Source organism: Amblyomma mixtum, chromosome 1 (assembly GCF_055824585.1).
Source record: "Amblyomma mixtum isolate Tamu chromosome 1, ASM5582458v1, whole genome shotgun sequence".
In the NCBI taxonomy this organism is placed as follows: Eukaryota; Metazoa; Arthropoda; class Arachnida; order Ixodida; family Ixodidae; genus Amblyomma; species Amblyomma mixtum.
The window spans coordinates 29,531,280-29,547,683 of NC_143012.1; the positions used below are offsets into that span (position 1 = coordinate 29,531,280).

Here is a 16,404-nt window from a genome sequence, read left to right on the forward strand (position 1 = left end):
TGGAAGACAACAGCTTCGCTCGACTAAGAAAAAAAAAAAGCCAATAATTTCAAAAGAGATCATGCCACCTTTTTCATTTCGAGTGGTCCTCGCACTCGAAAAGCAAACGCGTTAGCTTCACAAACCCGTCTATATGACGTAGTCACTTTTTTTTTTTTTCGTTTTAGCGCGTAGATTACGTATATCGGCCATTTTGTTACAATCTCCACAGCCTGTCGCATCTAATGGTCGATTGTGCATGAGCGCAGACGTGGCGGCGTTTCAGCCAATGAGGGATAGCGAATAAAAGTTATTACGTCCTTAGTCTGAGAAACATGTGATATAAGGAAAACCACGTCTAGGTGTCCGCCTGGATGTGTCAGAAGTTATAAGCTCCGAGTTCCTTATATATGCCCATTTAGAATTCATACCTTAATCCGTATAGTACAGCCTGATGAGAAATTGGTCTTAAGTTTTTTCACGTAAGTCTTTGCTTTCTTGTAGAGATCGAATTACTTGACAGTGGCCTAGAAGCATCGCTCGAGGCAAGGAGTGTTATACATTTTCTTCTTGAAGACAACGAGACAACGTGTACAGGGTACACTCACCCCCCCCCCCCCCCCCCCCCCCCCCCCCCCCCCCCCCTTTATTACGATGTTTTGTCTTCGTTTAATGAAAGTAAATTTCTCGTTTTCAAGACGTGCGTTTTGATTCTTCAGGTGTGACTATTTATCTCTCTCCTTTTTACCCTTTGGCGCTGCTACTACATTGTCCTCTCAAGGACAGGGTACGCACGACAATACCTAGTAGCCTTTTTGCATTCAAGTTTAGATATTCAGCGTGCAGAAGACATCATCACGTCTCAAGTAGAAGAGTAAGAACAAAACAAGGAAGACAACTTCATTAAGAAGCGCAGACTCAACGAGACGGGCTGTGTTTAGGGGTCTTTCCCAGTCGAACAAACAACAAAACATATTCGAAAATCCGACAAAACATTTTTTCTGTTGTTTTGTAGTAGTTTTCTGCAATATTTTTCTATAATCTGTAGTTCTGTAGTACTTTTATTTAGTAACTACACAAAATTTTCTTGTAGTAACCACAGAAGCTTTTGCAGTGACAAGTTTTTGGTCAAAAACATTACTGAAAGTTTATTGCAACGAAATAAACTTTTCTCTTGTGTTTTCGACTGGGAACAATTGTCGCGTGGAATTTAGTCTTTGTATAGCAACAACACTTGGTGCACGTGCTTGAAAGAAAATATCTCGTCCACGAAAGTAGTGGCTGGAGTCAAGCATTAGCTTCCGAAGCCAGAGAGAGATTTCCCGTCGCTGTTTTTTCCCAGTCTAGAAAACCAACATAAACAACTTCTGTAGCCACAACAAACTTTCTCGAATGTTATTGATCGAAAACTTGTAGTAACAACACATTTTTGGGCAGTTACTACAGAGATGTAGTACAGAACTACAGAGTACAAAAAAAAGTCCAGGGCGATAAAAAATACCACAAAACCTAAAAAAATCTGTCACTACAGACGTGTACTACAGAACTGCAGGCTACAGAAAAAAGTGCAGGCGATAAAAAAATACCACAAAACAAAAATCTGTTGTTATGACAACACTACGAAACATTTGGTCGTATTTTTGGCGCAGTTCTGCCGTTTTTCCTTTCAACTGGTTGGAAATACGTTTTCTTTTTATAACTGTAGGTAATCTCATAATTTATGCTCGGAAGGAGAAGAACGATAAGTAGAAAAACAAGTGTGCCTTTAAAAGTGTGGCGTTGCGTGTTCTCAACTTGCGGTGAAGCGTTCACGCGAACACGCGACACAATCAGAACGCTTCAGCGAGACACTTAACCAGCGGGTTGCAAAAGGGGGTACAGCATAAAATCGCACGCGTGTATTGAGTCTTGAGCGGTGCTGCCCTCTACTTTGACGATAAACACGTCTTTACGCTTTTTAATTTTTGTCCTTTCTTCACCAGTCTGTGTTCTCAGAGCGGGCGCAGAAAGACGTGTGCGACGGTCTCCGTACGATCCCCGTGATTGCCGGCTGGCCGTCGCTTTAATTGGGAGCGTCGAACAGCGCGCATTAGTACCGCCGCTGCCTCCGCCGGCCCCAAAGCGGACGGGTGGGGGGGAGGGACACACCTCCACCCTGCCTTACCTAAGTTTGATTTGTGCCCCGAATGCGAAAGACAAATAGCGTTCTCTGATTTCTCGGAAGCGGTGCAGCGGAGAGGAAGGGATAAGAAAAAAAAAAAAAACGAAAGAAGACATCGTCACGCACTCAGCGCACGAACGCAGAGACATAGCAACGCACACACAGCGACACAGTCTTGCATCCGACTCCCTTTATTCTTGCTGTCCTTACTGTTTCCGCCGTCCGCTACGTCCCGCCGTCTTCGAGCGCGTGGCAACGATCGGCCGAGCGCGCGGCACACAGAGCAGCGTCTCTGCCACCGCCTCCCGAATAGCGGGCGCTGCAGTTATTAGGAATTATCGCTGATGTGAAGACGCGCAAATGCAATAACAGCGATCGATGCTTCCGGCCGCCGGTCCCGCTCTTCTTTTTGCTTTCTTTTCTTTTTTTTTTTACCCGCCCTCTGGGTTGCCTCCTCATCCGCGCGATGTTGCTGCCTCCGCCGGTCGAGGAGGTTTCTTCGTCGCTGCCGGTGCCGACTTACGTAGCTTTTTCACTTTCTGCGCTTGGCTCGCGTTCTTTATGCCTCACTCCCTCCTCCGTGTGCTGTGCCGGTGCGCCACTCGTTCGCGCGGCACGGGATGCGACCGTAAAGATGTTCGCGGCCGTTAACCGTGCGACGCGAAGCGATTGTCCGCGGGAACAAATATGCCTGCTCTTTCGCGCTACGCGTTACTTTGCTCGAGAAAGAGAGAGAAAGAGAGAGCAAGAGAGAAAGAAAAAAAGCGGCGTCTGAGTTATTCGACGCTCCGAAGGCTCAATGGCTCAGCGCTGCTTAGCACGCGGAAGAAGAGGATGAAAGAGAGTGAACGAACAAGAAAAAAGGGAAAACGGGGAAGCACCGAAAGGGATAACTGAGGCGAGATGCACGTCTACGGCGCGCGCGAGCTTGGATAAGGGAAAAAGAAGTAATGAACGGGGAAAATTTTGCGCGCCCCTTTCGATACTTGAGGGAGGAAGTCAGACGTTTTGACATGACAAACGCTCCCTCTTTGTAGCCGCTTAGGCGAAGCGAGGTGCAGCGGCAATTACCATTTGTTACGCCCAGCGCGCGTAGCCGGAGAGGATAAAAATTTGGTAAGCGCGCAAACGTATAGCCGTAGTTAATAGGGTACCAGCGGAAAATAGTTTACGCGTAATGCGAAGCTTGTATTTTGCTGAAGAATACTTTGAAAAATGCGAGAAAGTAAGCGCAACGCAGCTAGGCGTGCGTGGTGATCTGCAGTATTTTGTAAGCAGAGAGAGGTTAGATAGGGAGCGCATGAAGAGCCCTTTTCGCGGATGAGAGACGGCTCAACCATATCGAACGCAGCTGTGCTCCTGTCTGTCTCTTGATAGGTGCACCAGGTACGAACGATTTCGGTTCCCAGAAAAAAAAAAAATATTTCACCCCGCACTTTTCGCGATACTGCAAAAGAGCCCTCTTGCTACTTGAACATTGCACAGTGAAAGTAATTAGAAGGCCTCTTGTAGGTACGCTTGGTGAAGTGTTCTTGATGCGCAAAAAGGGTCGTCCCTCGGTAAATTAGCAATAAGTTTTGGTTCATTAAAATAAACGTAAGTTGCTTCGTAACCGTACGTGTGGCTTCATTCTTTCCTGCGTTCGTTTTTAGAAGCTGTCTGCCTGCTCTGAGAGTAGGTGTTCTCATGTCCATATTGGCTGTCTTGTATATACCTTGAATGCGAAACGGTCCAATTTAAGGCTGTCCCTGAGGCTTCCCCCTTTCTCAGTTTCGCTAGCATAGTAATGAATGCAGTGTCTAGTGCACCTTCCCTCCCCGCGTAATGATATTGTAACGTGGCGGCTAGCAGAAGAATGAGGCGTGTTGAACGATGGATAAGAGATGATTTTAATGGCCGCTGGCCTAGCGCGAGCGCTCCGTCCCGCGCCACTGCCAGCTTCGTCTTCTCCGTAACAATATTTTTCATGCTAGACGAACAAAACTCTGCTGCCTTTTGTTTTCTTACGATGTTCTAACGAAGGCGCTGCGATTCTATTTCCAGCAAAAAAAAAAAAAAAAGGTCAAAGTCAGCATTCTGACCTAACGGCACCACTCTTGACGACATGCCACTGCGACGAGGAGTGGTGCGGATTGAAGCAAGTACTGAAAAAGAACAGCCAAAGGAGCTGCAAGACTCATAAGCCGCATGAGCCGTGGTGTTAAACAGCTTATGGAGTTCGTAGTCGATTTCGACGCCACCTCCTCTTGTTCGTATTCTCCGCTCGTGGCTCGGCGGTCGCTCAAGGTTAGTATCATTCTTTCACGCTGCTGCATAGTCCCCAACAGTTCTTGGCGTCTGTCGCAGACGCTCCCTCCTCGTTTGGCCCCGTACGTAGTCCAGGAGCACGTGACTATGTTTTGCGGAGTAGGAGCTTTAAAATTAAGAGCATAAATTTGTCAGGGACATGCTGCACGTAGTGCCAGTACGAGTCGCATCCCACGATCTAAACGCCCCAGCGCACTTGTCTCGTACTACCAGGCACGCTCTGCTGCACTTGAAACTGGCCCTCCCACGCCGCTAGGCCTGTAAAGCGTACTTTGCCTGCAGTACGCGCGTGCTTTTTAAGAAGCCGACTTTAAAATAAACAAAAAAGCAGGAATGTTGCAGGTCGGCTGGCAGCTCAGTGGGCATGGCGTATGGCTCCTGCGCACAGGGTCGCGGCATAGATTGAAAACCACGGCGGCTGAATTTCGAAGGAAGTTAAAAAAAATCTCTTTGCGGAGTGTTATTGCACGTTAAGGGACCCTAGGTGGATAGGTAGTAGTGTGAGGTCTAAGAAGAGAAACCTCGCCTGTATCACAAAAATATCACGCGTAGTCGAAATGGATATTTTAGATATTCAAATAAGGAAAGGTATCAGCAACAGCCCAGCAAGGAAGCAGCAGTTCACAATTGGTAGCGAGGTCCTGGAAGTGGAATAAGTGGAAGTGGAGGGAAATAAGTCGACAAATAAGAATGGGATGGAGCGCATATGGCAGGTTCTCTCAGATCATGAATGGCAGTTTACCAATATTCCTCAAGAGAAAGGTATACAACAGCTGTATTTTACCGGTACTCACCTATGGGGCAGAAACGTTGAGGCTAACGAAGAGGGTTCAGCTCAAGTTAAGGACAACGCAGCGAGCTATGGAAAGAAAAATGATAGGTGTAACGTTGAGAGACCGGAAGCGGGCGGAGTGGGTGAGGGAACAAACGAGGGTTGATGACATTCTAGTTGGAATAAAGAGGAATAAATGGACTTGGGCAGGGCATGTAATGCGAAGGCAAGATAACCGCTGGTCCTTGAAGGTACCGGGGTGGATTCTAAGAGAAGGCAAACGTGGCAGGTGACGGCAGAAAGTTAGGTGGACGGATGAGATTAAGAAGTTGGCGGGGACATGGTAAAGGACAGGATTAATTGGAGAGACACGAGAGAGGCCTTTGCCCTGCAGTGGGCGTAGTCAGGCTGATGATGATGAGGATTGCAATTTATAGAAAATTAATTCAGACAGGATGATGGACGGAAGGGATTATAGAGATAACAACTCTCGCTTAAAACTGAGAAGACGTGCACCCTTTGCCAAAAATACTTCGGACAACACTTTTCTTTCCGTGTCGGGCCCTACTTGTGTATAGCTTACACTGCCGGCGCTGCAAACCTCCTTAGGAAAAAAACTACCGTCCTCACTCCATAAAGGCTTAAAAAGTTCCGACGGCTCTTCAGGAGTCCCAATAGGTGTTCTAGTATTAAACATGACGGCCTGCGTATTTTTTATCAGGCTGCACTTGCCAAAAAACAAAGAATGTTGCAACCACAGAGTATCCATTATAGCAATGCAGTGAGAATTAAATTAAGGAGGTCGAAATAAACTATACGAAGTGAACTTTAATGCCTGCAATTAGTCGCGAAGCAGCGAGCAACGCCTCACGAAGCCGCAGCGAATTACCGAGCACCGTTGCTCAATTCAGAAACCATTTAAAAAGTTAATGATGATTACAGGCTGCCGCCGTGTTGAAGTATTACAGCCGGATAAAAAAAAAAGTAGTAGAAAAGAATTGAAGACAAACTCGGCTAAATAAGTACAAAGCGCTGAAGGACGGCAGGGACATTCAGAACATGTCCCCGCTGCTGTTATGAGAAGATGTGCTAGTTACTCCGCCAGTGGCTTGTAAGCTGGAGGAGGATGCTATGCCGGGGGGGGGGGGGGGGGGGGGGGGGGGGGGGGGGGATCTGTAGGCTTTACGTGCGCAGTCATCCACACCTGTTGTTCGGCAGGTGGCTAATGCCACTCGTTTTGAAGCTTAGCTTGCTCGGCAAGGGGCTGCTTTATACAAGAGGCTTCTATTTTGCGACGCCAGATTAGCGCTGCTGAGTGTCCTGTTTCAATTTCTGTTTTCCCTTCCTCGCCGAGCACGGGCGTCATTTGCGAGTCGGCGCCGCGTAGCAGGAGCGGCCCGGTGGCGTGGCTGATGACGGACGGCCGCAGCGCGCAGGTCGGCCTAATTGCCCTGCGCTCGATTAAGCCCCGTGCGCGGCGCGAGCGGCTTCGGAAAGGAGCCGCTGCCGAGAGCGCTCAGTCGGCACCGCCCTGATTGCGGTGGATAGGAGCCCGCGCGTTCTCTAGCCCTCGTGTGTCGCTCCGAAGGAACGGAAGGTGAGAACACCTGCGGCTGTTCGTCGGGAAAAACGAAGTGTTCGGATATATGCGTATGCGTTAGCATCTATGCGGCTCTGCCGTAGATGATTCCTTTGGACAGGCATTCCCGGGTAGACAGACGGAAGGGAAGAATGGATTTCGGACAGCGCGAAATGAACATCGGGCGAGAGAGGAGCCTCGTACTGATGAACACTGAGGACTTAGTTTCCGTCCATTCCTCCCCCGTTTACTTTATGCGTGCGCCTTTGAACAGAGGAGGCTCTTTAAATGATTCCGGATGGCGTTGCCAGTGGCATTGTACTACAAGAGAGACGCAAATGATACGTTCGCGTAACAACAGTGGAAATGGCTTTATGATTTAACTGTGGCGACGACGACAGCAATGGTGGTGGTGATGATAATGATGATGACGATGAACTAACTTATCATTCATCATCCCCACAAAAATCTATTGTAGGATGAAACCACTGGCACTTTTTCTCTCATGAAAGGAGGAGCGGCAAAAGAGGTATAGGGTAAGGTGAATTTTGGGATAGACGAAAGTGCTAGGCAAAAAGAAAAAAAAATCTAGAAAAGCTTTTTCATGCAAAAAAATTGACCAAAACGAGCCCTTTAGGAGTCGTGCTCTGTAACGTGCGCGTTTCCTTAATGGCAGTGCCATTCATGGCTTGCTGAGAGGCACTTCGGAAGCCTGAAAGCAAAACGGAGAATAGCTATAAACAACTTAGAACGTCTGCGACTATCGACTGCATGTCGTACGCGATAGAAGGGGAAATGTACATGTCGCGTGACATCCCTTTATTTGCCCCCCCGTGTTCATGCAGGGAAAGCCATGGAACATGTTGCTGCGGTCGACAGAGTCTGGTTTTGTCTCTTCGTGACTGTTCGTTGTACTGCTGTCGCCAGGGCGCTGCGAGAACGCATGGCTAGTAGCAAGAATTCTCGACATCAAAAGGCAAGGTTATCACAAGCATCAAAGACAAGACAACTTGTCTCATGTGGCAACCAATGGCAAATTATTTTTGTTTTACTTGCAGTAATATTAGCACACCCCGTATGTTGAAGACATCGCTTTTTTTTTTCAGCAAACCTTATTTTTCATAAAGGATGTCCAAACATAAATCCGGCTTCAATCTCATCTTAAGTATTAATTTTCCAGAGCTTCGAAGGGCAGTGCTCTCTGCGAACCTTGAAAAAGGGCTCAAAAATACTCCAAAGAAACCCGGGGAGCTAATAGCTACTCAGTTTATAAAGACAAATAAGGCGCTCAAGTTCTCAGAATTTCAAAAATAAAAGTAAATCGAATGAATAAAAATTTTCCAATATTTCGCTTTGCTTTTTTAACCTCGCGTTCGCTTCGCCAATGCGTCAACGTTTAGGCACTAAGGCAGCGTCCTTAAGCTTTTATTAAGCTGCTTACCCGGTAACTGCTGGATAATCCCGGCGGGCCCAGTGATTCATGCACTGTTCATTTTGCCGTGATAATAACGCTAGGCTAATCTAAGCGCTGAGCCCTCGAGAAATTGCTGATGACTTCACTCTTCACGCCTGGATCAGTCGCCTGGCTCTGGTCGTTGTGCAAGTATTTCGGACGGCGAGTGCAGTAGCCTGTGCTCAGAGCAGCTGCGCTGGGCAGCTGCCAAAAGTCGCCGGACTGTTGAAAAAGCATTGCAGAATCCCCGCCTCGCTAGCGCAGTGTGCTTCATGTTCGGTGGCTTTGTGAATTCCCGAGTTCACTTCACAAGGCGCTGAGTCTGAGGTGCGCTGCACATAGTCTCGGTCGATTTGGGCCGAGGCTTGCGCAACTAGTCACAGTTCCAAGCTTTTTAGAGATGTCCAATGTCTTTTAAATATGTAAATAGAAAGTTCATTGCAAGTCTCTGTTGCCTAAGGCAGGCTAAGGGACCTAGAACTTTGTCCATTGTTAGGGGCACTGGGCAGAGCTTCTGCATTCTTCATGCAGTGAACTTCGTCAGCCCATTTGTCGGACTGTGCACTCCATCATTCCATAGGTGCACTCCATCAGTCCATTCCTCCATCATTCCATTCCAACTCGCCGTTGCACCCTTAGTACCCATTTAATGGCCGCATTTTATCTTCGTTTTTCTTTTGCCTCTTCCACACTGCTCTCCTTCTTTCGTTATCTCCCAAATTCCCCTCCCTACGCAGAGTAGCATGCCAGCGATATTGAAACGCCGGCTAAATTCTCTGTATTTCATTAAAGAGTCTCTCTCTCTCTCTCTGCAAGCTTTTTCTCACATTCAGTCGCAGCTCCATCACACACGCTTGGTGGATCGTACTCTAATCGCACAAATAAACCGCTCGTGGCATGTGGAATTCAATACCCCTACAACAGGAGTTTTGGTTTCTTTCTTCGTTGACGTCTCTGTGGTACTGCGACGCTTCAAAGGGACATTGAGGGTAGATTCAAGTTGGCTTGCATCGACAAGGTACCGCGTTCGAATCACAGAGACCGCTGTCACTGAAAACAGAGATTTATATGCTAGAAAAGACAAAAAAAAGAACTACACGAGGCGATCTCACCGGTCAATTTCGCGAGTAAAATGCGAGGGTCGGCACCGATTTTTTTTTTGTGTGTGTGTGTGCTGATCCCGGAGGCTACGCTGCAACGCCATTCATTTCATGACGGTGGCAAGCCGTTTTTCTCGGAGTATACGTCACGAGTTTGAATCGACTAGCGGAAAGACTTTTAAATGCCATTTACTCGGCAATAAATGCTTTTTTTTTGCTGCCAGACAAACGTCAGCGTAGCGAGAAGGAGTCAGGGAAATTATTTTTTTACTGAGAAAAATAGATGGATGGAGTTGGTCTGACTGCCGCTATAATCAAGTAAGATTGGTGGAGGCTGCATATCATGGATGGCCAACTGTGAACAAAGGTTTCAGATGCCAATTTTCGGTTATGCAGTCTTGAGTAGTGCGAAGCTCTGATATTGGCATGGTTAAGATTTTAACAGAGAATTTTCTTCAAAATACCAGAGTTCACTCAAGAGTTGCCGATATTCGTAACCTGTACTAATGACTCACAGCCGCTAAAGCAGATCAGCACCTCCGGTACTGCTTTCCCGATACCGTACCACCACAGCCGCCTCAGATACTCCGTTTAGCCTCGGGGATGTCCACGAAACACAAGCGCCGAGGCCGGGATCGAACCCGCGACCTAAGGATAGGCAAGCGACCCCCTAAGCCATCGAGCACTGCGGCGGGTTGTAGCGAGATAAATTTGCAGTTGACGTTTCTACCACAGACAGAATTTCACTGGAATAAGCCAGGTTTAGCCACTAGAGTAACCGTTAAGGATTTCTTTTTGTTCATGACCATGAGTGCCTCCAGGGCAGAGTTCTGTTTAGCCTACCTTTTAGATCGCCAGGAAGGGGTTCAGCGGGCGCAAGTTATTTTATATTCAGCACCTCACCTCTGACCTAAAGGCGCTTTAAATTATGGATGCTGATACGGTCTGCTAGTCTGGAGAAAAGGCTAAGAAAGTGGTATTAGTGCGACGCACTCACCGTCGTGCGTAAAACATTTGCAGTAAATGCACTCTGCGGCCTTAAACTAACTTCATCGATGAGTAAAGAGCTTGATCGGAGACTTTTTTTGGGTGTTTTATTATTAACCATCAGCTTCACTGAGACATTGGATATCTATGCGTGCAAGAGGCTTTTAGAAACACTCTGTGAATCCTTTTGAACATTCAGAGATGTACTACTTTAACAAATGCAAGGCAACTTCTTCAAGGGTCGGCTTTTCGCCGGCGGCTCTAACTTGATTCATTTTTCGTCTCACCTCTTCGGCACTAAATTAATTTGCGTCTGTAGTCGCTTTATGCACTGACGTAGACCGTGAAAGAAAGTTAAGATTATACATTAAAGCTCTTGCCTCAGCCTGGATAATTTACTCGAACCAAGGAGGAAGGCGACTTCAGTGTTACATGTGACGAAGGTCTTTTCAGGTTTGCGAGGCACACGGGATGTTCACCCTGTTAAAATCCGTCCTGTGAATGTGCATTCGTGTCACTTCTATGAGACTTTGCATCAACTGTCATCTTCACCTCGAGTAGCCTGCCATTAAAAACCTGGTTCAAAAGAATACTGGTGACTGGTTTTACTTTTGGGCCTTGCAGTGTGATTTGCTTTGCACCCCCAACGTTGAGAATGCTCAAGCCACTCGGCGTTGACAGAATTCCTCACCTCAAGAGCCCCAATATGCGGCTCTGAACCAATGCTCGTGGGCAGTATAATTTTTTACAACGGTATCACCATTTCCACGCACAATAAACCAACGGGACAGACTACCTGCAACGTTGCTTTAGCCATTGACGGCACTTTTGCAGTTTCAATGAAGCAGGCCCTAAGGGCTTGAATGTAAGAATTATACTCCTGTTGTCCTTTCTCTTTTTTCCCTTTATGTATACGCTTACCATACTGCTGACGAATTTCTACACTTGCTATCACCTGTTATCGCTTTTGCCGTGCTTTTCCCAATAGGCATGAAAACTCCACTGGACGTCCCGTGGACGTACTAAACGTCCCGCGGACGTACTAAACGTTCGTGGGACGTCCAGGAGGGCTTGTTCTTACTGGGTTGTCTGTCTATTTTTTTCTCAGTGTTTTGTACGTTATTTTGTTTCGCTCATTTTTTTGCTATTTCTGCAAAAAAAGAAGGCAAACCTTGAAATAATGCCCTCAGGCTAAATGGGAGTACAGTCGAACCTCGTTAAACGAAGTGGAAAGGTGCCGGCAATTACTTCGTTATAGCCGTAGCTTCATTGAGCCCGCGTTGACCGAGGTTCTAAGGGGATCGTCACTTCTTCGTTGTATCCATTATTTCGTTATAAACGGTTTAGTTTTAACGATGTTCGACTGAATATGAAATAAAGGAAATATGGTGCTAACTCCTGCAGTTATCATTATGTGGTTCACCGTGCCTCCTATCTACACACTTCCCACAAGTAGCAATGCTTCCCGCTCAACTCCGCCATGTTCTCTGCAAACTCGACCAAGAGTGGTCGCAAGAGCTAGCGTGACCTCCAAGATTGGAAGCTGAACCATCCATAGTCCCGGAGGCCATATAGATTGGAACATTCATAGAGCGAATAGCGAGAACCAGGTGGCAGCGCCTGTACAGAGCTCGCGGGAGAGGAGGAAGAGACTCGTGGCGGGTGGAGAGAGGGTGGGTATTCTCCCCGCGCGTCCTGGCAGAGTGCGCCAGCGTCGCCCGCCGCCGCGGCCGCGCAGAGCCCCTCGCCGCAGCCAGCGTCAAGATGACGGCGTCCGCGCGTCGACGGCGGCCTCCGGGCGAGCCTTGGCCGGGCTTCCTCACCCGCCGGGCCAGCTAGGACCAAGAGCGCAGCACCGCACTGCTGCTGCTGGGGTGGCCGCGAGACTTGTCTCGCCGCCACCGCGGGGCAGCGATGAAGCCGGAAGAAGTTGAGAGCGCCGGCCGCTTCTTCCGCTACTGGATTACCGTAGTCGGCTGCTGCTGCTCGCTGGCCTGCGTCGCCCTCGCCGAACCGGGCTCGTCGCACGCAGGTGAGACTCGCGGCGCGCGAGCGTTGGCGTCGCCGACGCCGCGTGCTTCGACGAGCGCTGTCCTTTGCGTTGCCCCTAGGCTCTGTGGTGCGTCGCGGTGCTCACTATTGCGGGGACGAACGTGTAAGACGAGAACAAAGAGACGAACCAACTGAGGAGACTGACTGCAACGACTAGGGCTTACGGGTGACTATCCGAGACAAGTACACAAGTTGGTCGGATATCTGTTTACATCCTCCGTTTATCAGTATCTTTGACGTTCGAGCTACAAGTACAGACAACCTGCCGTTTGCTTATCTAGACCGGCGGTCGTCGATCGAGAAGGTACGCATTATGGGGCGCACTGAACTTGGCGAAGCACTCAGATGCTTGGTTCCTCTGCTCGATGATGCAAGCACGACGTTAGCGAATTTAGGCCACGGGTTCCAAACGGGCTCGCACGAGGAACTTAGTGAACAGTGCCGAATTCAGCTGTATCTAACCGTATATTCATTCCAGAGTGCGTTCCAAACGAGTTCCACTATCATAACTGGCCTTACGGTCGCTCCGTCACTTAGTATCGATATTCTCTTGCGGGGAAATTTCGAGGTAGGTTTTCGTGCATAGCTTGACGGTACTGTAAACAAGCGGCGCTATTGCGGAAGCAATCTTTTCAGGTTTAGGTGGCACCTCTTTGCCGCGTAGCCCGCTAAGTATGCTGACGAACTCAGACGTCTGTGTGACCACAAGCAAATGACAATACTGCATCAACATTTCTTTAGAAGTGTGTGAAACACGTGTAATTTTTGAGGCACGTTTACGTTCACATTAACAGGCTCCGCGCTCAAAGGTCGACTCGACACACTGTACGGGATGAAATAAGAACACAACAGACGTTGTCCGTCCGGCAGAGTCAAGCCCTTTGCAAGCCCTCTAGTCTTGCGCTGGCGTCTTCGACCGTGGCATTGAACCGCACTCGGCTTCCGTCAACGCGGCCGGTGAACCCCTCCGTTCGAGGGTATGACAGGAGGCGGTCCTCCCGAGCAGTGCCCAAACACATCTCGCTGCAGAAAGCGACCCCAGTGCGGATGGATAGCTGCCTGTTTCCGTATCGATCATTCAGCAGCAGCGTATCGCCACTGACGGGGAGCGTGATTCCAGACTAGGACCGCTGTTCGATCGACACGCGCGTTCTTTTTCCCTCGCAGTCAACGAGGACTCGAGGAAAAATCTGGCCTTGCCTCTCGAATCGGTGCGTGTTCGTTCTAGTGAACGCGGAGCCCCAATCGAGCGAGAGCCCGACCAGGACGCACGCGCCTCTCGAAAAGCGCTTCCTCTGACGTCACTTCTCCAAAGAGCGTCGCACAATGCGAAGACGGCGGCGAAACGTCGCCGTTTCGCTTGCTCGCGGCAGAATCAGCAGGGCTCGAAACCACCATAAGGGAAGAACGGTCGCAACAGAGCGCGCGCAAGGGGGAAAAAAATGGGGAAGGCGGGAGCGCGTTCTGCAGTGAAGCGTGATGCTGCTGCCGCCGCCGTCCCCCTCCTTTCCCGGCCCAGCGCGCGCGCGCAGGGGAGAAAAAGGAGGAGGAGGTGGCGGCCTGCTGCGCATGCGCGGATCCCGACCCGCCCGACCGGCCCCGGCCGGCAGCGCTCGCTCATTAATAAGGGAAGCGCCGCGCTGGTACGGCTCCGCTGTCGCGTTCGGACGCGGCGCGAGTCGACGCTTGCCAGGCGCCCCCAACCTCCCCTACTGCTGCTGCTGCTGCTGCTAGGAGTCCCGCAGCAGGGCGGCGTTGCATTTTTAAAAGGCGTGCCGTTCTCGGCCTGCGATCACGACACGGCGCCGTGGGGTGGCTTGATTCTGCCCCCCCCACCACTTCGAGCCGCTTTAACGGCGCCGCAGTTTTAGGGACGCCAAGCAAAAGGCGGCCCGGACGACCAAACACCACTGTGGAAGAGAGCGTCTGCTCTCGTCGTCGTCGACTACACGACGCGCCGGCTTTGCCCGTCGTCGCCGTGTCGTATTCTTTTCTCCCGCTTTGGCGCATTCTTTTTGGGCGCTGCGCTGCGTCAGAAGTTGGGGCGGCCCAGAGGGGGGGCCCGGGGCGTCGTGGCAGCGCCGGCGTTCCGGACAAGATGTACGGCCTAGTTCGCCACGCGGGGGCTGAAAAATCGGGTCGCCTTTTGTTTTGCGCCAAGCCCGGCCGGCGGCCCGAAGTGAGCGGCGCTCGCTCCGTGCCGGTTTCCCTCAATTCCTTTTTCCCCTTTCCTCCTATCTCAACTCCCTTTCTCTCTCTCTTAATACGGACGCTGGATGAGAAGCCTGGGGAGCAGTTATGGGAACGATGGGGCCTCGAGAAACTTTTGGGCGGACGTGCTGATGTCGTTGAGTGAATGCCGTCATTTGACAAGGATGCCCCGTCTACACGGCGCTGATGTTGTACACGGCGGGGTGCTTTGTAGGAGCGGGAGAAAGTGCCTTAACGTGCCAAAAGCAAAGTCTAAACTTGTTAGCGTACGCAACGCAGCAACGCCCTGTCGTGTGCGCTGCAGAGCCGGCTCCGATGCACTCTTTCATATGCCGTAAACGATGGCGACCTAAATTGCACGCGGGAACTGTCCGTCGGCGCAGTTTTTGCTGTGGCTGTTGCATTCGGCCCTTATGAATAAATTGCACGCTAACGCTTTGCTTCGCGCGAGGTTTGTATGGCCTTTCCCGTCGCATCGTCGTACGAGCACTTGCAGCACATTAGGCGACGCGTTTTGTTCTATATGTTCTTCGCTGCCTTTTCTTGACAACTCTTTCGCGTTTTGTACCTTATTTTATTTCCGAATCTTCCCTTGGGGCCAGCAGTGTGTGTCCCCCGGCAACAGTGAGAAAGCTGAGTTTTCTCCCGGGTCTGAGCTTTCTTTTGCGCGCTGCTGAGAAACGTACACTATATTTCATACTTAGAGGGAACAGTAGAAATGGTTAAACCTACTTTTAAAGGAATATATACTCCTAATTTATGTGGCATGCTTTCTTCTATACAATGATGCGGAAGACACGAATATGCATGAATCACCATGTGGTATTCGCCTAAGATAGCTAAAAAATTTATAATCGCATTTATCCGTCATGCTGTTACGGTTTCAACAGCCGAACGATGGGTGTGACGTCAGTGAGTGGTTATATGTCACGTGATGCATGGAAAAATTGTGAGATATATTGTCGCGATAATTCACTACAGTGCGGATGTCAGCCTTCCTCAAAAGGCGGAATAACAAGGAATGCAGAAGCAGCGATTATATTGCAATTTATTCATGCCTCACGTGACCTATAACCATACTTTGATGACATATTCATCGTTGATCTGTCGAAAACGAAACAGCACGAGAAATAAATGAGATTATAAATTGTATAGCGGTCATAGGAGAATACCACGTGGTAATTCACGTGTAATAATGCGTTACACATTATTACAATGAAGAAAACCCGCGCCCAAGAGTCAAGTCTCTATATTCCTTTAACTGCAGCACTTTTTTGAGAATTTTGCGATATTCAAGGATTCAAATCTATATAGGCTGTAGGTAAAGCGTGCCAAGTGTTTTTGCACTAGCATTTAAAATAGGGACGTAATAGACGATTGAATTTTGCGCTTCTCCTCAATGCACCAGAAGAGTGCGGGGAAACTCAGTGTGACGTCACGGAAGGTATGATTTTAAATTACCAGTGTCGTCAGCCACACCCTGCCCTGACTCGGTAGAGGCTCCCAAACAACTCTCGGCAGGGTTTGCCTTGATTGTGTTGGTTTTTTTCCTTCAAAGCAGACGTTTGTGCGCTGGAAATGTACCGCTACCTTCGAAGACGTCATCATGCGCCCCCCACTTGGCGTTGTGCGCTGCGGAGAAGCTTGAAGGGCGTCCGGATTTTAATCGGCGATTACAGCACTATTTCAAGCGCTAGCCCAAGAAGAATTCGCATGCTTTACCTGCAAGTTTCACACATTCGACCCTCTTAAGCTCGTTGATTTCTAAAACCTATGCAGTTTCCCTTTCAGGTGGAGAAAAAG

At 49.2% G+C, this 16,404-nt stretch overlaps 1 protein-coding gene across 1 annotated transcript in view; it reads left to right on the forward strand.

Annotated features, from left to right (window-relative positions):
• Nucleotides 1–12,051: 12,051 nt before the first annotated feature.
• Nucleotides 12,052–16,404, forward strand: part of LOC149365916 (uncharacterized) — a 138,059-nt gene continuing 133,706 nt past the window's right edge. The window contains exon 1 of the mRNA XM_089547230.1: nucleotides 12,052–12,370. Coding sequence (XP_089403356.1) covers nucleotides 12,253–12,370 — 118 coding nt within the window. The 5' untranslated portion in view covers nucleotides 12,052–12,252. The remainder of the gene's footprint in view (nucleotides 12,371–16,404) is intronic.